The sequence below is a fragment of the Anser brachyrhynchus genome, assembly GCF_964034855.1.
Source record: "Anser brachyrhynchus genome assembly, chromosome: 1".
In the NCBI taxonomy this organism is placed as follows: Eukaryota; Metazoa; Chordata; class Aves; order Anseriformes; family Anatidae; genus Anser; species Anser brachyrhynchus.
The window spans coordinates 140,816,795-140,839,870 of record NC_137694.1 but is presented as its reverse complement, the minus strand read 5'-3'; the positions used below and the strand labels follow the sequence as shown (position 1 = coordinate 140,839,870).

At 39.7% G+C, this 23,076-nt stretch overlaps 1 protein-coding gene across 5 annotated transcripts in view; it reads right to left on the bottom strand.

Annotated features, from left to right (window-relative positions):
- Positions 1-23,076, bottom strand: part of OCA2 (OCA2 melanosomal transmembrane protein) — a 205,771-nt gene that overhangs the window by 56,759 nt on the left and 125,936 nt on the right. For all 5 annotated transcript variants that reach the window (XM_080585517.1, XM_080585519.1, XM_080585520.1 and 2 more), the window contains 3 exons: positions 16,619-16,746; positions 11,646-11,705; positions 10,980-11,084 (listed from right to left, as the gene is read on the bottom strand). In XM_080585517.1, coding sequence (XP_080441643.1) covers positions 10,980-11,084; positions 11,646-11,705; positions 16,619-16,746 — 293 coding nt within the window. The remainder of the gene's footprint in view (positions 1-10,979; positions 11,085-11,645; positions 11,706-16,618; positions 16,747-23,076) is intronic.

Sequence of the window (23,076 nt, the reverse complement as noted above, 5' to 3'; positions counted from 1 at the left end):
CTGGAGAAGAGAAGACTGAGGGGAGACCTCATCGTGGTCTACAGCTTCCTCACAAGGTGGGGCAGGCGCTGATCTCCTCTGTCTGGTGACCAGTGATAGGACCTGAGAAAATGGCTTGAAGCTGAGAAAGGGGTGGTTCAGGCTTTGTCTTAGGAAAAGGTTCTTCACCAAGAGGATGGTTGGGCACTGGAACAAGCTCCCCAGGGCAATGGTCACAGCACCGGGCCTGCTGGAGTTCAAAAAGTGTTTGCACAATGCTCTCAGACACATGGTCTGATTTTTTGGGTGGTCCTTTTGGGACCCAGGAGTTGGACTCGATGATCCTTGTGGATCTCTTCCAACTTGGGATATTCTGTGATTCTATGATTCTCTGTCTCCAAGTATTAAAACAGAAAAACACAACTATAAGAAATAATAAGTGTACCTGGAAAAAGGAGGGTGTCCTCAAAGACTTGATATAGAAAGGTACTAGTCATTAATCTCGATTGTATTCATGATATTTAATTTATTATTTAGAGAGAATAAAAGCTGATGCACAAACAACACAACTATTTAATGATGCTGGCACATTTGTCTATATAACTATCCTAGTCAAAATCAACCCTTGTGAAGAAAATGTTTGTTTATGATATACATTTTGGAAATACATAGGGTGTGTTACAAATATTAAAAGACCAAAAATGGAAATATATATATTATCATATTTCACACTGATTTTAATCTTGAATAGTTCTGAAAGCTTTCTAAAATTGAGTTGGGCTTTATTACTGTTATACTATTGTCCACCTTCCCTAGAAAATATACCATCTATCAACAACTAATAATATTAGGAATTAATTGAAATTCAAAATATATATTCTGCAGGACAGCATATTTCTTCTCATTCCTCTCTGCTCTTCAGCATCCTGAAAATTTAAGCAAGATTTAAGCAACCACAAATAAAGGAAGCTTAATTTTTACTTTAAATTAATGCTTTAGAAAATAGAAAACTGGAAGATTTTAGACTAGAATTGTATATGTAAATTACTACTAAGCTAAATTTTATAAAATACTGTCATTTTTCTCAACAGAGTCCTTGCATTTATATTGTGGTAGGCAATCCATTTTTTTGAAAGAGAATATTGGGGGTCAGAATTGAACATCTCAATTCTGTTTTTCAGAGGGGCTCTATTCAACCCCTCACAAGCCTTGTTCCTTCCAGTTTTGCTGCAATGAAAGTGGAACAGAGAGCCTCAAGCATTTTGCTTTCACATTTATTTTGATACATAAACTGTATTCTTTGGAAGCAAAAGTGTGACTGACCAGTTAACATTTTCACACCTTGCTGCCACAGACTCTTTTCCGTGACTCCTAAATACCAAAGAGAAAGTTGAATCAAGACCTTTATTCTACCCACCTATTTTTATGACAAAGCTTGCTCATGAGCGTGACATTTAACTAGTCAAGGAGATCAAGAAGTAAGAGCTCTTTTGAACCTTTGAAGACTGTCTTCTGCAGTACAAGCAGAGATGATGATTTAGCTTAACTAGCTGAACCCTAGATACGTAGGGAGGAGACCGAAGAGGAGAGACACTGCTGCTCTGTCAGTGAGAGACGCCTCCTGGGGTGGCAGAAGACTCATAAGCAACAGCAGGGTAAGCCCCCTCAGCTACTTCTGCTTTCCAAAAATATTTGTCAAAGTAATCACACACACCCATCATGCAGCAGGGTAACTTAGCCACTCATTCATGTTTTTCCCATATTTATGCAGCACAAGAGAAGTCATCAGGTCATATTGCCCATCTTGTCTATTTGTGCAACATGATGGTAAAGCAGCAATTTATATCTTTATTTTAGGGATTCGTTGCTGTTCTACAATACAGGGTTTCACAGCACACACTTTGCTAAGAACTGCATGTGGTAAAGATGTTTTCTATGAAAACTGCAGAGAATGTACATTAATAGAAAAAAAGCTATTTCTAGTTTCCCAAACTGTGGATGATTGGTCTGTCTCTGCAGACTGTGAGGGTACAGTCTTACACATTAATTGAGCATTGAAATGAAGAACACAGAAAACTCCAGTAGGGCAGAAGGGAAAGAAGATCCAAAAATAAAAGTGGCACTAAGAAACATGAGATACCGATGAAATATTCAGTAGTGAAAATGAAAAGACTCTGCTAGTTTTAGAGGTAAGAAGTAGTTGGCCAAATTTATCTGATTTCTGACAAAGACCTGTCAAGACTATGTCACCTTGCCAGCCAGGTGGTTAATGGAAATTGCTTGTTACAATGTATTGAGGAAATAGTATTTAAACTCAGCTAAAACAAAGATTTACTATGGTTATATTTTTAGTTCCAGTAACAAAAGAAAAATATAAACAGATGGCTCTAGCATATGCAGCTGATAAAACATGTCAATTAAATTAAAGAGAGTGCTGGTAATAAAATCATGTCACCTAACATTCTAAGGGCAGAAATGCATGGCTATTTAAATGACAATAGTAGGAAAATACAGGTCTTAAAAATGAGTAAGACTACCTATTAAGGAATGTCATTGTGAGTTTAGTCTGTTCAAAAGGGAAGAAAAATATGAGCGGATTAATAGAATGACACACAGAGCATCACTACGTGATTCACCACATTTGTTCTTCAGACAAAGAAAGCTGGATATCCAACACGAAAAAAAAAATAAAAACCCTCACCATTCTGGAACAAAAATGCATAAGACTTAATAACTAAGCTCCTGCTTTTTCAAGTCTTTATGCACAGACTATTTTGCGGGTTGTTTTTAAGCAATTCACAGATATGTTTACATCTAGTAGGTTTGTCACTGACAACATAGACCTTTGCATACAGAGTTCATGGAGTTTCCCATAAAGTACATATCAAATTCAAAATATTTTTCTACAGTAGATTTTTTAAATATTGACAAAAAATTATTGATTTTCATATGCGTGGGCAGCTATCACAGGTGCCAGGAATGTTTATGCAACTAAGTACAATAAACAGTCACCCAGATAAACATTTTAATTAGGGAGCTGGGTCTCCACTTTCCAATGCATTAGAAGTAGGGAAAAATCTTCTGGTTACAGTTCAGCAACTCAGTTTCAATCTCTTCATCTTGTTCTGGGGCAGTTCATGACCTTTGTATTCATGACAAATTATGTGAAACAATCAAATGGAATATGGTCTGAATACTGCTGCTTTATCTTTCTGTGGGTGCAAAGTTTTATTTTAGTTTAGCACTGAATTTCACCAAAACAGAAACAGTTAAGAGTAATCAAACTACAATGAGCTAAGTCACCTCAGATACCTGGTCCACTCTTTCAAGCACACAATTAACTTCCTAAAGCGTCCTTTCTAGTATGAAATCTTTCTCACCAACAACAAGGGGTTGGTGGGGAAAGTAAAGTTGAAGGGTAGAATGACAATGAAATGGCAAAGTTTATAAACCTGAAGGCAGCAAGGGAGGAGCACAGCAAGCTCACTACCCTGGACTTCAGGAGAGCAGACTTCAGCCTCTTCAGGGATCTGCTTGGTAGAGTACCATGGGACAAAGCCCTGGAGAGAAGAGGGGACCAAGAAAGCTGATTAATATTCAAGGATCACCTCCTCCAAGCTCGGGAGTGACGCATCCCAACACAGACGAAGTCAGGCAAAAACTCCAGGAGGCCTGCATGGATGAACAAGAAGTTCCTCAAACTCAAGCAGAAAAAAGGTGGAAGGGTGGTCAGAGCTCAGAACGTAGCAGAGGGTGGAAGAAAGGACAGGTAGCCTGGGAGAAATACAGAGAAATCATCTGAGCAGCCAGGGATCAGGTTAGGAAAGCTAAAGCCCTATTAGAGTTACATTTGTACAGGGACAAGAAGAGCAACAAGAAAGATTTCTATATGTATGTCAGTGATAAAAGGAAGACTAGGGAAATTGTGGGCCCTCTCCAGAAGGAAAGAGGAGACCTGGTTACCTGGGACACAGAGAAGGCCAAGGTACTCAATGACTTATTTGCCTCAGTCTTCACCAACAAGTGTTCTAGACAAATAGCCCATGTCACAGAAGGCAAAGGTAGGGACTGGGAGAACAAAAATCCATCTACTGTAGGAGAAAATCAGGTCTGATCTAAGGAATCTAAGGTGCACAAGCCCATTGGACCAGAGAAGATGCATTTGCAGGTCCTGAGGGAACTGGTGGATGAGGTTTTTAAGTCAAAGTCCAACATGTTTGAGAAGTCATGGCAGTCCAGTGGAGTTCCAGCTGACTGGAAGAGGGGAAACATAACCCCATTTTTAAAAAGGGATAAAAGGAAAATGTTGGAAAATAAGGAGGTGACTGGTGACAGCCAACACGGTTTCACTAAGGGCAGATCATGCCTGACAAATCTGGTGGCCTTCAACAATGGAGTTACAGCACTGGTGGATAAAGAAAGAGCAACTGATGCCATCTACCTGGATTTGTGCAAAGCATTTGACACTGTCCCCCATGATATCCTTGTCTCTAAATTGGAGACATGGGTTCAACGTATGGAACACTCGCTAGGTAAGGAATTGGCTGAATGGTCACACTGCAAGAGTTGCGGTCAACAGCTCAGTGTCCAAGTGGAGATCAGTGATGAGTGGTGTTCCTTGAGGGTCGGTATTGGGACCAGCGTTTTTTAACATCTTTGTCAGTGACATGGACAGTGGGATTGAGTGCACCCTCTGCAAGTTTGCCAGTTACACCAGGATGTGTAGTGTGGTCAACACACTGGAGAGAAGGGATGCCATCCAGAGGGATCTGCACAGGCTTGAGAGGTGGGCCTGTGCCAACCCAATGGAGTACAACAAGGCCAAGTGCAAGGTCCTGCATCTGGGCCGGGGCAATCCCAAGCACAAATACAGGCTGGGTGGAGAATGGATTGAGAGCCACCCTGAGGAGAAGGACCTGGGGGTGTTAATTAATGAGAAGCTTGACGTGAGCTGTCAGTGTGCTCTTGCAGCCCAGAAAGCCAATTGTATCCTGGGGTGCATCAAAACATTCATGACCAGCAGATCAAGGGAGGTGATTTTCCCCCCTTACATTGCAGACCCCACCTGGAGTACTGCATTCAGCTCTGGGGCACCCAATGTAGGAAGGACATGGACCTATTAGAGCATGTCCAGAGGAGGGCCACAAGGATAACCAGAGAGCTGGAGCACCTCTCCTACATAGACAGGCTGAGAGAGCTGGGGTCATTCAGTCTGGAGAAGACAAGGCCCTGGGGAGACCTTATAGCGGCCTTCCAGTACCTAAAGGGGGACTACAGGAAAGGTGGGGAGTATAGTGACAGGACAAGGAGTAATGGCTTTAAACTAAAAGAGAGTAGATTTGAATTGCATATAAAGAAGAAATTCTTTACTATGAGGGTGATGAGGCACTGGAATAGGTTGCCCAGAGAGATTGTAGATGCCCAATCCCTGGAGGTGTTCAAGGCCAGGTTGGATGGGGTTTTGAGTAACATGGCCTAGTGGGAGGTGTCCTTGCCCATGGCAGGACAGGATGGAATTAGATGGTCTTTAAGGTCCCTTCCAATCCAAACCATTCTGTGATTCTATGATTCTATGATGCTATGATAAAATACTTGCCATGTTCTGAGCTCTGTACAGAATACAGTTTCACTACCTCTATATATGAATTCCATGCGGTATGACAATTTTGAAGGGGATGTTGGACCAGATTTACTATTGTCTAGAGCAAAGAAGAATTTGAACAATTTTGCACTGTTGCACTGAAAAGATAAGGTAAGATACATCAGGATAAGTTGCTTCAAATAATAAACTAATTCTGTTTCTACCTTTTAGGAATTTTTTTATAGAGCAGAATGCTGGAGAGGTGCTGAAAAATATCAACATGTTATAGATGCTTAAATACGTGAATATTTTGCACCTTACAACATTTCTATCTTAAAACAACTAAAAAAATTTTAGATTTTATTCTTAAGCTTGCAGATAATTTATTGTGCTTATGTTTTAGGATAAGCAAGAATCCTAACTTCTCTATCTAGATACTTAACAAGCCTTAAAATCCTTAATTTTCTTATAGGAAACAATTTTTGAAATCTGTTTTCATTACTTCAATTCATAAAACAGGTTGTTTCCTTGAATTCTTAGTTGTGCTCTCTCAGATACATTCATGTTTTAATTAGTTATTTTCAGTAATGATCAACAGTTTCCGCATTTCACATCCTATTAAGGTAAGAAACAGACAGCTACAAAATTTAATACTGTGAAATTTGACACTTAAAATGGACCAGTCAACTTTATCCAAAATCAGACAAAATGAAAATTTTCATCTATGTATCCATTCATTAGCCATTCACAGTTTTTTCTTTTTTCTTTTTTCTATACACAAAACAAGTCATTATAAATCTAATTATCCCACTGTACAAACAAAAAAGCTGAAGTGAAAATCTGGACTGCCACACTTCAAAGTTTTTTGTTTGGTATTTTGTTTTTTACTGAAACAGCATCATATTTACAGACCTCTCTGCATTTTTTTTCTCTTTTTGTTTAACACAATTATGCCCCTTAGAAGTCAAGCTGCAGGCCTTCTTACATGCTAGAGTGGAATTCCATAGTTCTTCCGTTTCTCAGGCATGTCTGTTGCCAAAACACTTTACGTAACATCCTCTATATTAGCAAGTAATGCATATAATAGGAGAAGGTCAGGAGACTGAAAGAGCTGGAGCTGAGACTATTCTCATCTACATTGCCTCCAGTCCAGGGGGGCTTTCTTTGAATTAGATATACAGTCTGAATTTACAGTATGGCACAGGGCTAAATGCATCCTGTGGGTATATGGCTTCAAACTTTCTACAGGGAAAGTAACACATAAACACATCTGCGTCTATAAGGCCTTCTAAAAAACACCACACTATCTTTTAGTGTCTTACACAAATGATGTTAAGATGCCACTTCCCCATCACAGTCACCTCACATTGGAGACCCTTACTCCTGTCTGTTCTCATGCCATTTCTGAGTTGCTGTAGCCCATCTCACCTCTCTGCTCCAAGTTTAGACAGCACATGCTACACAGTGTTGTGAGGGGTGAGTGGAAGACCTCATCCAACAGCTGCAGAGGCAGTGTTGGGGACATTTCATGGATGAACTGATGCTTTTCTCCTTGCACCTCCCCACCCATAAAGAAAAGCAGGTGTGTGACTTTTTGGGTGCCCTTGCCATTGCAATGGTTGTGTCCACAGTCAGCTAGAGGTTTGTAGCCAGAAGAGCTGAGACTGTAAGACTGTCATCCCTGGAATATAGAAAACAAGCACTGGATACACACCTTTTGAATACAGAAGAGATAGAGCTGGGGCCCTTAACTGTGAGCTGTCACCAAGCCTTTCACTGTCTTTGAATGGTATTTCAGGAATCTTTATCTATGTACAAGTCAAACAGGCTGTCACCCTGTAAGCCTGGTTTCCCCTTACTCCTACTGCTCAGTAGCTAATCAGTTTGGGATGGGGAAATTTAGTACTGGAAGAGGTCTCTGATGCCATCCTCCAAATACTCTTTGCTCAGTCAGTCCACACAGCTGATATTTATGAAACCACACAGATATTATACAGATTTTTGGCATCTGTAGGTTCAAAAAATTGGAGGAATTTGATGGCCCCTCATTCCTACCCAATATAAGGTCCATTGAAGCTATGACTGCAAAATTCACAAGACCAATTACCCATTGTCTTGCAGATATATTTTTCACCACTGAAAGAGATTTATGGACCTCTTGGAGGGCTTCACTGGAGAGAGTCAATTTTTCTGTGTCTTTTATATTCCCTGTCATCTACCTGGACTTGTCATCTACCTGGAATTCTGTAAGGCCTTTGGCAAGGTCCCACATGATAACCTGGTCTCCAAATTGGAGAGAGATGGATTTGATGGGTGGACCATTCAGTGGATAAGGAGTAGGCTTGAAGGTCACACCCAGAGAGTGGTGGTCAATGGCTCTATGTCCAAGTGGAGGCTGGTGACAAGTGGTGTACCTCAGGGGTCTGTCTTGGGACCGGAACTGTTTAATATCTTTATCAATGACATAGACAATGGGATTCAGTGCACCTTCAGCAAATTTACAAATGACACGAAGCTAAGTGGTGAGGTTGATACAACAGAAGAAAGGGATGCCTTCCAAAGGGACCTAGTCAAGTTTGAGAAGTAGGCCCATGTGAAACTAATGAGGTTCAACAAGTCAAAGTGCAAGGTGCTGCACCAGGGCAGGGGCAATCCCAGGGAGTAAAGACTGGGTGAAGAACTCATTGAGAGCAGCCCTGCAGAGAAGGACTTGGGGGTTCTGGTGGACAAAAGGCTTAACATGAGCCAGCAGTGTGTGCTTGCAGCCCAGAAGGCCAATTGCGTCCTGGGCTGCATCAAAAAAGGAGTGTCCAGCAGGTCAAGGGAGGTGATTGTGCCCCTCTACTCTGCCCACGTGAGGCCCCACTTGGAGTCCTGCATCCAGGTCTGGAGCTCCCAACATATGAAGGATGTTGATCTGTTAGAACAGGTCCAAAGGAGGGCCATGAATATGATCAGAGGGCTAGAGCACCTCTCCTATGAAAAATGGCTGAAAGAGCTGGGGCTGTTCAGCCTACAGAAGAGAAAGCTCCAAGGTGATCTCTTTGCAACATTTCAGGACTTAAAGGGGACTTATAAAAAAAAAAAGATGGAGAGTGACTCTTTGCTCTATCAGATAATAACAGGATGAGAGGGAAGGTTTTAAACTAAAAGAGGGGAGATTTAGATTTGTGGTTAGGAGGAAATTCTTCACTCAGAAAGTGGTGAGGCCCTGGAACAGGTTGCTCAGATAAGCTGTGGGTGCCCCATCCCTGGAGGTGTTCAAGACCAGGTTGGATGAGGCCCTGGGCAACCTGACCTAGGGGGTGGCATCCCCCTATGTCAGGAGGCATGGAACTAGATGATCTATGAGGTCCCTTCCATCCCAAGACATTCTATGATTCTATGATTAGGAGTTCAGATTCAGCCATGAAGCTGACCCCTTTTGCCAGAAGAGCGCAGGATCATTCATGCCTATACCATAGCAGATGTTCCATATTCCTATATTCTAGGGCATCTGAAACCAAACTCATATCCAAACGTATGCCAATATGATCCTCTGGTTCTGAGTACACACTTGGGGTTGACCTCCAAGCTGTTGTTCCCCCTGGGTAACAGTGTGAAAGTGTGAATGAACTGTGTGGCTGAATGAGTGAATTAGCTGTGTGGAAGATTACCTGCTCTTAATAGTTGCAGGTTGATTCTGTAAATAACAAGTCAATAAATAAAAGGTCTTCTGAGAAATACTGGTTGCCCTGTGTATATTACATGCACACACACACTGCACCCATTTAGAGAAAAGATAATCTACAAAGGATATGGGTTCAAAACATGTAATACTCCACATCTGGAGTTTATAACTTTGACATGTGTGGTGTTAAATATCTTTCCAAAACAATTATTGTTGTTTCATCAGTAGGAACTAAGTGCCAAAGAGACAAAAAAAAAAAAAAATTAACTGAAAACACATGCAGTCTTACGTAAAGACCTGGGACTTAGTTATTCAGGAATTTTGTGACGAAGAATAACAAAGACCAAAGTCCTAGTTCATTCTTTGAGATAGCCAATGCTAGGTCTTGGCTTCAGTCTGCCATATACAGGAATGTCATAACACCTCAGCTTTTGACAGCTTTTGCATAGGTGAAAATATACCTGCATTTTTCTCCCTTCCTTCTTTTCCTCTCCACCTATCTTCCAAGAAAATAGATTGCAACAGCCTTAGGTTTGGCCCAGAATAGAATGGAAAAGATACGCATTTGAAATTTCTAAAATGTTGGCAGGAATCTTTTCTTGTTTGCCTGTATTTACATCCCTCAAAGATTCAAAAGCCATGGTCTACAACCCAAAAGACTCCTGTGTTTCTGTACCATTCCACAAAGCATACTGTCTTTAAAAGAGGTTTGCTTTCAAAATCTGTAAAAGTCCTTTTGGTCTATGTGCATGGAGATGCTTTTTGTTATAATTCAAAACCAATTTTTATAGACTAGCTGGATATGAGGTAAAACCTTCTAAGCTAAGATTTTTGCATTATTGCTTAATTGTCCTTAAGTGTTTGCTGGGAGGTGACTCATCCTGAACCAACCTTTCCCTTCTACCTATTGCTTGCAGTATGCTGTTAAATCAATATTATTCCACAGGAAACACCATGGTAATCAAATCAAAATACCATATTAGCATATAATTATAGAGTAGTTGCAAATCCATCCAACCTGTCATATGCCCTGTAGGAAGCGTCTTAACTCTTGACTCAAGCTAAGGGTGCACATGGCCACCCAATGACAATGGCAGAAAAAAAGGCACAGAAAAATTCTGCTTCGCTGAGAACATGCTGTAACAGTGAATCATTCCTATGGCATAATGAAGGAATTACTGCACTTTAAGTAGAGGTCTTGATTGAATAAATCTATCTGACCATGCCCTAATTTGTTATAATTTGATACTTTTCTGATATTTAGAACCAGCTGCTGAAAAACATTTTTTATATTTAATATTATTTGCTGTTTTTTGAATTAATAACTTACGGAAGTTAGCTATAAAAGGTTATAGAAAGTTATAAAAGTATTAAAAAATTTAGCATAACTACATGGCAAATAGAGGGAAAACACTGACAGAAGTAGATGGATAATGACAGTTTCCATCCAAAAGATGATTTTACCATTCATCTATCTATTTTGATATAACAAGGAAAGTGCAAAAGTGCAGCTAAAACAGCACACTAGTTCAACAGACAACTACAAATGCAACTACTAGTTCAACAGACAACTACAGCAATGGTCAGCTAGACATCAAAAGAACATGAGTTTGTATTAATGATGGAGTCTCAGGCGATAAAGTAAATTACAACATAGCAGAGGGCAAAAAAAAGCAAATTGTAACCAGCAGGCTCAGCTCCCTTCCCAGCACCAGGAAGAGGAAACATCAAACCTGTACCGACTCCTACCATCGTAGCTGTGAATGGAATATTGTCAATCACAGATGAGGCTAAAGCAGACACCCAGAGCACTAAAATGATGGCTACCGCCAAGCGCTGATCCTCAGGAACCACCTGGAATTAAAACAGGTTAAGTTACAACTTTGATGAGATCAGCATTGCTCTGTCCCCCTAATGGCACAATCACACAGGGTCTTCATGGTTTCAGTTTATCAATATCTTTTATTCCTTCAGGCTCTGAGATAGAATAAGCATTTTGTAAAAAAACAGCCTGGCATTTAGTAACAAAATTACTATTTTTTTTCAAGGCTATTTGAACAAATAGAAATTAAAAGACTGATATTTCTAATACTCATATTTCACACACACACACAAATTAATTGTGTAACTGCAAATGTTCCCCATTCACTGTTTATATTTGTTTGCACCGTGGTATTTTTTGTTTATTAGACTATAAAAAAAGGTTTCCTTTTTGCACTTATAGCGACATTTCTTCTGCCCGTAGATATACACTGAATATCATCCACCCCGAAGTATGACATACCTTCTCGATACAGCTGATGTAGGAATATAATCTTTAACATAAAATTCCAAAAGAAAAATATTATTTAGTATTCTATTAGAGTACAACTGTTTTCCTTACCTGAAAAACGCTTGTCAGTATTTTAAACATACCTTTATTAACAAAGCTGTCTGCTCCCCTATGTAGTCTATTAAATGCAAATGAGCCAAAGCCTAAAGAAAAAAACAATGATATCAGCTAGTGAAGTATTGATGCAGCCACATTTTTTCAGTAGATGTAAGCACACACAGTTCATTTCCACTCACAAGATCTTGATATCATCTCACGCAGCTTTTACAGCAACTTTGCAGTTGGTGGAAAGAACAGACATACAGAAATGGTAGCTGTATTTGCAGAAGTGGGCAGGTTGTACTGGAAAGACCAGTGGGATTGCTTCAAGAGCCTGGGGCAAAGGCATCAGAGAATGGCTGAAATGTCAAGATTACATTCTTCAGTGAGCATGTTTTCCTGAATACCTGAGGACAACTGATTTTTACTCAATGGCCCCAAAACCTTGGACATAACCCCATTATAGACAAAAGTGTATCATGTTTAAAAGGTCAGGCATCTTGCTCAGGCCTATGTGAAGAAAAGAGAAAACAAAATATACTTTTCCATTAAACAGCTGCATTGCACCTGTAAAAACTAACACTACCCAGCAGCTAAAACCAGGCCAGAGACTTTGGGTGAATGGAAATTGGCACAGAGGCAGCAGCTCCTAGAAGACAGGAAAAGCAGCTCCCCAGTGCCCACGTCAGGCATCCAACCTGAGGAGGAGAGCCCTGTAACCACTGGGTCAGGGGACAGCCTGCTCCAGGGTGCTCTGTCCTCCCTGTGGGAACTATTCCTATTTGTGCAGGATAATTGGGTAGTACCCCAGACAGCCATGGTTACTACCAGACATGAAAAGACGTAGCAAGACTCCAGCCCAGTGGTTATGGCTCTGCTCTCTCCTTGGGCAGATAGGAGAATGCAACTGAGTCCTCACACCAGAAGTATGATCTATTCCTTCAAAACACAAAGTAAAGGGGTAAATTTATCTCAGGAGAGACTTAAATTTAATTTGATTTTGTTTTATTTTCTTACAAATATTCAGAATGAAGCACTATTTCCAGGCTGAATGGGGTATATCTATTTTTTGACTTTTCAGTTTCTGGGAAGAAAATTGCATAATTTTTGGTGCAGCCCAGACAAAGGTGGTTAGTCTACTTTCCATTTTCCTGCCATGACAATGAATCAGTTAGCTGCAACACTGTGCTGCCTGAGAGCATTGCCACACAGCTGCAGAAGTCAGCATTCACATGACGTGATGCTGTGCAACCTGCACAGCAGGCAGTCAGAGCTCTTCAGAGACATCACTGGGGGAAAAAAAAAAAAAAAGTATTGAACTCACACGGTGTCAAATCCCCTGACAGAGATAGACAAAGATCCTAATAGGTACCGAGTGGTGTGGCATAAGACACAGTAATGACAGAGTGACAGCAGGGCTGTCATTGAGACCAGCAATTCCTGCACCTGCAGCTCAGTGGGGCAGCAGTGTGTAACTATTTGGGTACCACCAGCAGCACAGGGCAGCAGCACCCACCTGCTGCAGGAGCACCAATACCATGGGTGGGCTGGTAGTTTTCCACTCACCACATGAGCGAGAGATGCAGAGGTAAAGGCAGGGCAGCTGCATCTCATACAAGACAGGATGTCTCACTTAGAAGTTCTAAGGGAACACCGTCCAATTGACAAGGAAAACAAGGGGAAGAGCAGAGGCAGTGATGCCACATATTAAATATGGCCCAGAGACTATATTTAATTTAACAACTTGCTGCATGGGAAAAGGTATGTCTACATTTAAAAATGCAGCATTCAGAAAACAGGTTATAAGGCTTTAAAATGCATACACATAGCCTTTACATTAAGACTAATGATGCTTTTTCAGGGGTTTAACTTTAACAAATACATTTTAATAATTTTAAGTTACCATTTTGATTCTAAGCTACCTGTGTTGCTATGATATAATAATAAAATGGCTTGGGTTGGAAGGGACCTTAAAGATCACCCAGTTCCAACCCCCCTGCCATGGGCACAAGGGTCACCCCCTAGATCAGATTGCCCAGGGTCCCACCCAGCCTGGTCTTGAACACCTCCAGGGATGGGGCATCCACAGCTTCTCTGAGCAACCTGTTCCAGGGCCTCACTTCCTCCTAATATATAATTTCCCATCTTTTAGTTTAAAACTATTCTCCCTTGTCCTATCATTGCTCTCCATTTTTATTATAAGCTCTCTTCAAGCACTGAAAGACTGCAATGAGGTCACCTTCAACCTTCTCTTCTGTAGACTGAACAGCCCCAGCTCTCTCAGCCTTTCTTCACAAGAAAGGTGCTCCAGCCCTCTGTATGCATGGCCTCCTCTGGACCCACTCTAACAGCTCCACATCCTTCTTGTGCTGGGGGCCCCAGACCTGGATGCAGGACTCCAGGTGGGGCCTCACATGGGCAGAGCAGAGGGGCACAATCCCCTCCTTCGCCCTGCCGGCCACTCCCCTGGTGATGCAGCCCAGGATGCAGTTGGCCTTCTGGGCTGCAAGCACACACTGCTGGCTCGTGTCGAGCTTTTTGTCCACCAGAACCCCCAAGTCCTTCTCTGCAGGGCTGCTCTCAATGAGTTCTCTACCCATATTAACTCAATGTTTATCAAAGAGATTTTTAAAATGTACATAAAAGCAGTAATATTAATGAACTGTCATATTTTTTCTGCAATTGCTTTGTGTTCACACTTTAAAATAAACTTCTTAACACATAGTTGTCAGCAAGCAGAGCTCAGTGTTACATTTGGTTAGCACTGCTGCCTTGTTATTCAATTATCCGTCAACACAACATATTTCTTTTCAGTAACACCCAGAATTTCTTCTGGAATCCAGACATGGTATCGCAAAAGAGAGATTCAGGAAAGAGGAAAGTGAGTAAAGGACAGAATGAGGGAAGTCAGTAACAGACATGCACATTGCTCCTTCAAGACAGTCAGTCTGCAGGTAGCTCATCACATTGGAGATGATGACAGTGCTAATCACGCAACCAACTTTAAGATGTCTATAATATCCAGACTAATCGCCTGCAAGCACGTAAGTGAAAGGCAGCAATTAGTACCATGCCACTGTCTTCCCCAGGATGTAAACTGCACAGAGGGTCTCCTGGATCTTCCTGTGCCCTCTGAGAGCAAGAAGTATTACTGCACTAATTGGTGCCTTCCAGCATACGATTTCCAGTTTGACAGCTCAAGATTAGAGCTTTACTGCAGAAAAAAAAATCATGTAACATTCTAGATTGAACTTTATGCACAAAAATTTGCATCAAACCCTTTTATGGGCAGTATGTCATGATGACTGCTGTCAATATACTGTCTCCCACTTTTTCTCTTGACTATCAGGATAAGTTCCTTTCATGACTTTAAATTGCTGTTATACTAAAGAGCCAGGAAAATTTTTCCTTTCATTAGCAAACTATTCACTGGTGACCTGAGAAACCATAAAAGTGAAAAATCGAAGTTCAGTGAATTATAGCAGTCATATCTGAAGTCTGGCAGTAAATGGCAAATAACTTCCTGTGTGTTTTACTATGTTATTGTACAGTCACACTGCACTCAAATCAAAACTGTTCAATTCAAGCTAAAACAATAAATGCATCAGGGATTGCAACTAATAGACTGTTACAGCAGCAGCTAACAAAATAAAAATGGCTTCAATATGGATTCCCTATGAGAGTTAGAAAACACAAGGATATATAGAACCTGATAACACAGAGAAATAAAAATTGCCTGTGCTAATGAGTGTACAATAAATCAGCGTTTCCTTGATGAATTTTAGACCTACTAGCTCTCAAACAAGCTTCCTAATGATAATCAGAGTTCCTATTCATCTTTTCAGAGGTTACCAGATTTTGACTTTCAGTTAGGAATTAATTAGAGTTAGTTGAGTTACTCAATGCTTGTATTTGCTTCAAATTTAGTCCCTTTTTTTCTTTTTTAATGAATTGTTTTTTTATAGATTCCAATTTACAAAGTCTGTGTTCTTTCCAATACTGGAGTGTATAGTAGGGGGGAAGCTGTGCAAGAAAATTTGTTATTCCAGGCTTTTCCCAGACTACTCACAAAGACAATTCACTACCCACTGATCACTCAGGTTTTATCAGTCATGTTTCTACAACTTAACATCATTTAAATGGAACAAATAACAACTAAGAAATATCAAGCATTTTAGGAAATGCACAGACACCTTATTGACATACAAATATGGATATTCATACAAAGATTTCTCCAAACATTTGGGGTAAAAATAAATCCACTCAATCAAAAAACATCAAACAGTAAATCAAAAAATCAAAAAACATCAAACAGTAAATATAAATATATTGTATTATGTAATTTAAAATTTATATAACATATTATAAAAATATAAAAATAAAAAAAAGATTAAATATAAATATAAAAAGGGGTATAAAACATGGCTGGATCAAAAAGACTATTAGAACAGACAAACACACAAAGATGACACAATGAGATATCCAGACAGTTCAAGTACTGAAAATCTTTTACAATTGGAAACTGAAATTCAGTGATATTATCCTTTCAAACCATCCTCCCATGAAAGCTCTCAGGCCATTTGGTAGCCAGCATGTAGCTGACAGTATTAGAAGCAGTTTTCAGCTATGGTTTATTCTTGCTCTTTTATTTTTTTCTATTGCTTGTCTAAAGAATTTCAAAATAAATACATCAATATATATAAACTATCTGAATGCATGGAGCACAGACAGACCTGGAAAGAAAAATTCCACTTATGGAAAACGATTGTGTTGGATGTACACAGCAAATGCAGCAGAAGGAGAGTAGGACCAAGCTTACAGTGAAAAATTAATCAAAAATATCCAGCTTCTACCACTCCACCATTTCACTCCATGCTACTGTGACTGCATTCAATTTTTTATTTTGTTAGCAGAATTGAATCTGCAAGACACCTTTGCCTGGCAACATACATGTCCTCAAAATTCACATTTTAAGTTGGTTCTAACTGCTCAGGCTTTAGAAATCACAAAATCTTACCTCCATGAGAACAAACAATGCTGCAAAGAAAAGAAGGGTTGCCCATTCCACTCGGTTTAATATCATCTCAAAGTCATGGATGTCTGCTAGCACTAGCAGCCAAATGGCTCCCAAAATGGCAATCCAGCCTGCATTAGAAAAAGAGAGAGCACATTGGGAAAAGAGAGAACAACACTTCACACATTATGTACTAGCAAGGTGAAAGTTATAGTATTGCATTTTTCAGTTAAAGGTTTTTGCCACACTTTCACTCTGACTCTATAAAAGGAGAAGTTCAAAAGTACTCCAGGAAGAATATTTTGTGCTTTCTAATTTATATCTATATCTATATTTACACATAGGGAAAAAAATCCCATAGGAGGGCCAGGTTGCTAGCAGCTTTCTATTAAGGCCAGAAAGGAGAAAGAAAGAGAAGAGTCTGCAAGCATAATTGAGAAGAAAGGAAAGAAGGCATGTCTGGGTTATCCAAAAACAAATAAACAAAAAAAAATAGTGACTTTTAATCACAAAGAAAACTTTAGGTGGTTAGGAGATGGTTGGAAGGATTCTGCAGTCCCCTGAAAGGCTGGCTGCAGCCCCAGGGCATTGAAGATTAACAGGCTAAATGTGTTAGAAGATAAACTGAGGATGTGAAATGATCTTTGAAACAGGACACCATCTTTAAACAGCAAAATAGACTCCCTGCAAACAGGATCCCTCTATACATCCTGACGTTTTAAGACACATTTTGGTAGATGACAGAGAAAATGCAGATGAAATGCACAGACAGAGAATATAAGCAGTGAATATCCTGTCCAAGCAAGACTAGCTTTTGCCCTGCACAGCTAAAGTTCTTTCTGAAGCTGTTTAATTCTTCTGGCACATTTATCTTGAACAGTAGAATGGGATTTCAGACACAAAACTGAGATTTTTTTTGGCATTTTTTTTCCTCAGGATGATACTCTTTTTTCTTTCTTCTTCTCTACTTTTTCTTAAATAGCAGATTTTTAATTTTTTTTAATGCGTAAAACTGAAATACATAATTGAGGATTTTTTTATGGCATGGAAATAAAGCATCCCACCTCCTCAAGTAATTTCTCCCTTTGTTGTGATTCTTTCAGATACCTGGTGCTACCTCATACATTCACTGTAGAAAAGTGATGGATTCAAAAAAACTGCAGAACAAGTGAGGAGGAAAGAAGAATAACAATCTTGAATGGCAAAAAAAAAAATCTCTAAGTTATAATCAAAGACCAAATGTGAATAGGCCCCTGCTGCAAAGCAGGTAGCTGAATAAAGTGAGACCTTCTACAACAGCCTTCAAGAACCACAGCTGTAAGAAAATTCAAGGATAGAAGACATTCATAAAACTTTAGGCCATTTGACTTGCAGCTTATGCACATGGGTTTGTTTTTCTGTTAGGTTAAAGAAAGAAGGAGATCCAACATCATTCAACAGATTAAAACTAAGATCAAGCTATATTCTATTTAAATTCCATGTAAATACAAAAGAAATAAAGAGACCAAAGGTTCTGCATCATCACAAAGCTGTAAACATTATTTTTTTATTTTTTCCTCCAAGTTCCATCTTTTCCTCTGGGCAGCTCTACCCTTGATTTCCTTAAACTGGCTTCTGTCCTCTCCGTGACTGAAACCATATTTTCCAGCATTACGAGCAACTTTTCCTTTCCCCAGCTTCTCCCCATGATCCTCCTTGAAAGGCTTTGACACCACTGATCATTCTGGTTCTGCTGATTCCTTGATAAGCAGCTCTCACAAGAACTCTTCTTAGCCTGGCGTGAAGCTAATCTAGAGCAAAACGCAGGGAAATCCTCGTAAGGAAACAGATATAAGGACTAGGAAATCTAATGGTTTACCAGCAGAAAGACCTCCATACTACTGGAAACAAAGCCAAAACTAAATAAGGCTGAAAACTCCGAAGGAAGTTTATATCTGGAATTTTGTAGCTTCAGCTCCTATATTGTTCCCTTATAGAGATTTTGAGTAAAATCTCAACTGAGTGCCTCACTGGTCCCAAAAAACATGTCTCACAACCATCTCTGCTCATCACCAAGGACTGAAACTACCATGCTGCAAACTGAGCAAGTCTGGTCTCTGCTTTGCTCACAGTGATCTAATTAGTCCTCAGTCAAAAGTAGCTCATACATGAATATTATACTGCAAAGGAGGAGGAGAGCAAAAACCAGCACAAGAGAGCGGGGTGGGGACAGCCCAGATGGTGCCTCTCAGAAGTCTCTTAGGAAACTCCAGCAGCGAAGTCAACCCACGTTCAGGGCAGGCAGGCTCTAAAAGCAAACTCTCATTTGGCCATCCTCTACCCTACTGAGTATGAAACATGGCACAGGCAGGGTCAAATCCAGCCCACATCATTGATGCAGGCAGATAGATACCAAGTGGTAGAAAAGGTCTGGTTCAGCTGTATCAGGAGGAAAGCTGGATGTGGTGCACTGGGGTAAAGGATACATAAAATGCCTTTGCATTTGATTAAGTCTTTATCTTCACAAAGACTGGTGGGGTGTTTGATTGGTTTGTTTTGGCAATGAAAGAAGTACTGGGTCATAACCATCTCAGCCATCCAAATTTTGCAAGCAGCTTATCAGCCACATTCCTGATTTGTGTAAAAGACCCCCTTTTGTAGCTTCAGCTACCCATAATCTTGCTTTTCTTCTTTCTGCAAGTGCATTGTGCTCTGCTAAGCAGTTAGCAAATTTTCTTATGAAGAATGGAATTTTTACCAACTGTTGGGAAGAGGCTCCTGGACCGACCTAGGAGTGGTAACACTCTGTACTGCTCAAGGTGAATGCTGGATCCTGGCATAAGCTGAAAATGGGTACAGCTTTTTTGTTCTCCTGGCCCTGGATATGCACATAGCCTGAATGCTAAAATGGTGAAGCTCATACAGAAGAACTTCCAGGAAAACGTTTTGAAAAATTTAGATAGTCTTATTCATACCAAAGGCAAATCAGACTGCAGAAAGTTATAAATCACAGGGAGGGAGTGCTTTAGGAGTTTCCAAAATAGCAAAAGAAAGCAAGTAGGGAACTGACAGTTCCAGACATCTACTATATTTTTTGCTATCATCATTGAATTACTTTCTGCCTTTCCCTAAACAAGGTGAATCTATCCATGCAAATTTAATAGTTATTTTCTCTGAGCACAAAGAAAGTGGTATGGACATGGACTGGCTAATTTCAAATCTTAGCTGTTCTCCAAATTCCAGCAAAATACAGTGGTCCTTAAGTGCAGATTATTGCAATTCCTATTAGAGGGACACTTCAATGGAAGCAGATGGGTACAGATCTGGAGCTTAACAGCAGAATTTTACTGCTATTTTGTACAGCTGTAAGTGACAACATTAGGTACAATGAAGTGAAGGATTAAAGAACAGAGACTTTTCTGAAGTTCTGGAATAATCTGTGATAAAATCTGGGATTATTTCTACACTCCTACCAAAAACAAATCAATCTGAACATGGTAGGTGGAGATAATCATTTGCTAAAACTAATGAAATATGAGTTGCACAATAGGTGGACAGAACCAAGCATTTTGTTGCAACATGGGTTTTAGCAGCATGCGTTAGCTCTATGCACACAGCTTGGCATGAGAACAGTGCCCTTCCTTATGATAGTGTTCACGGGGAATACAAATGGGTAAGGGATGTGTCCTCCTGCAGTACTCCAGCAAGTACAGATCTCGAGAATTGAAGATGTCAGCTACATATTGCAGTCTACATGCACAGTCTTTTCAGAGTGTATTTGCTTTTTTTGTTGTAACTGCAAAGAGGAGAAATGGGTACCCATCTCTCAGAGGGTGAGCACAGGGTGGGAGCAAAGAGAAGGGGAGAGGAAGGAGGGAGTCTCTCAAGGAGTTTTGGAGGACTTCTTGTAAGATCTTGAGGTTTGACTTCAAGCATCCTGCAACTGGGCAAGAGTAACATCTTCTTCTAATTCCTGAAGGCCACAGTTGTCAGTGTGGGCTGTAACTGCTTGATTGACTGTTCTCTGCCACACTGCTTGTCAAAGTCAACTACGTCTGTACAGATATTACATAGCCACCTGCCTCTCTAAACAGGCAGGTTTCCTGAGCCTTTTCTAAGTAATGTTCTTGCTAAGAACATTCATGACAGTGTTTTATGTATTTGGGTGTCTGCATTTGCCCTGGATTCAATTTGAAACATTCCTTCATTTTCAAAGAACTGAAAGTACCAGGGTGCATTAAAGACTGGCATCTCTGTTTCTTTATTTTCTAGCTTACTGGGCCACAAAAGATAGCCAGGAAGAAGAAAAATAGAAATAATTTCAAAAAATAACTTCTCATTACTACAGTGAAAGCAAAGCCCACTTATATTTCCCCAAACCACTTCTTTTACTGCCTTTCAGTGCTTCTGTTTCACAACAATTGGTGTTCTGGAAATATAATGCTGAGAGAAACTGAATCTAAATTCCATTTCTGCACTCACACAGCACCCGTTGAAGACAGTGACAGTTTCTATTTATTTTAGGAAAAATAAAATGTTTTTTATTATAAAATGCACCTTGCAAATTTATAATGCATTCTTCACAGAAAAGATTCCTGTGTCTTGTCAGAAACCAGGAAAATGGTACAGGAGAAATAGCTTGAGTGCTTGGCTTTTCTGATTCACTTTACCCAGTAGGGAAAACCACATTTGGAACAATAAATAGCTTATGATGAGCAGAATACAACTGCAGTCCTGCTAAAATAATAATAATAATAACAATAACAAAAAACTTATTTTTAAATAATCAAGCAGAAGAAGTAGAAAACAGAAAACAACCTAATAGAATCCAATAGAAGAATAGGATATGTGGGAGGAAGACAGGTGAAAGAGAAAGAAATGAAAGGATGAAAATACTGTGTAATCTGCAGGCCTTTCAAATGCTCATTAAGCAAAATTTGTATTCCTTAGTAAAGGTAATTTTGTCTGACCTACTAGCAGCTGAAAAGCATATTAAGCTTCCTCATAACAATGTGAACATGTAGATACTGTACATTTCCTTTACGTGCACAGAATTTGAAATAATTTCTTTCTATATGAAGACTGAGAGTGCATTCTCTCTTCTGGAAACTGAAATGGCGCTTGAGACATTTACCCTGAACACCAAAGCCAGGATAACCCTACGCCACCTCAGTACTGGCCTGAACAAAACAGAAGGCTGCTCAAGAAAGACAGGTGCAGGGTACTACAATTTAGGCAGGAGGATTTTAAACTACATAAATCCAGGCTGGGAAGCACCTGAATACCTAACAGTCCTGCAGAAAAGACTCAAGAAATACAGTGGATCACAACAGAACCTAATGGCCTCCTGAAATACAGGATCAGGATAAAAAACAGCAAATCCTGTGAAGCAGCCTTTGCTCTCTTCACCACCAGTAAACCCAGAAAATGTGTACTATAAGATGCCTACCCATTAGAAAACCAGGGCAGAGAAGTATGATTAACAGTCTGAAAACTTGAATTTTGAGGAAAAATTAAAAGATTCTGGGATGTTTAGTTAAAAGATAAGAAGATTAAATTGCAAGTCTTCAGGCAAATACCAGGCTTCTTCAGAGGGGAGAGAGCAATCTGTTTGCTGTGGCAGTAATGGATAGGACAAAAGGGAGTGAGAAGGCATAATAGCAGTGAGAAAGACAAGCTACACAGTATGCAGAATCACATACATAACAGCTGAGAAGTAAAGAGAGATTTTTAAAAATCAGCCAGACCAGCTTCTGCTAGATCAAAGTATAATTCTCCTTTCTGGAAACAATGGTATGGATACACGGATTTTTTGTAACTGAGCAGGATATTCTTTTCCTTTGATGTTACCAATCTTCTACTTGTCAAAATGGCCACAGCAACTTTTTGTGAATTGCATAAAAACACTCCTAGCGCACAACATCCATAACAGGCTAGAACATATTTGTCTCTTACCTTTGAATCATGGCTTACATAGCATGTAATTGAATATATTGGGAAGTAAAGTCCATCATTGTGTCCTAACAGCTTAATCAGAAGTCCAATTACCTCCATAACCCTTCATAACTTAACCCAAAGAGGCATGTCAGCCCTTCATACTCTATGCTACAGTTGTAATGTTATGTATAAGCATTCATTCAATTATACTCTTATGGACTTATATATAAATGTTTGCATGAAAAGATTAAATCATAGACACATTTACCATAGCGCTCACTCTACTTATGTAATACGTTTCATCAGTAGTACTGGATGTGAATTAAAATGCCCTATATTTAGGTTTTACAATTCCTCTTTTTAATTTTATCAGTCATGAAAATGTACATTCTAAAGTCATGCCGAATAAGCAACAGTTGTCAATTCATAAGCACTGTTTTATCTTTAATATATATATTATTTTAAATATATATAAAATGACACTCTTAAAAACAACTTGCTGGTCTTTTGAACAGTCTCTTTTCATTGGCATAGCTTCATAGAAA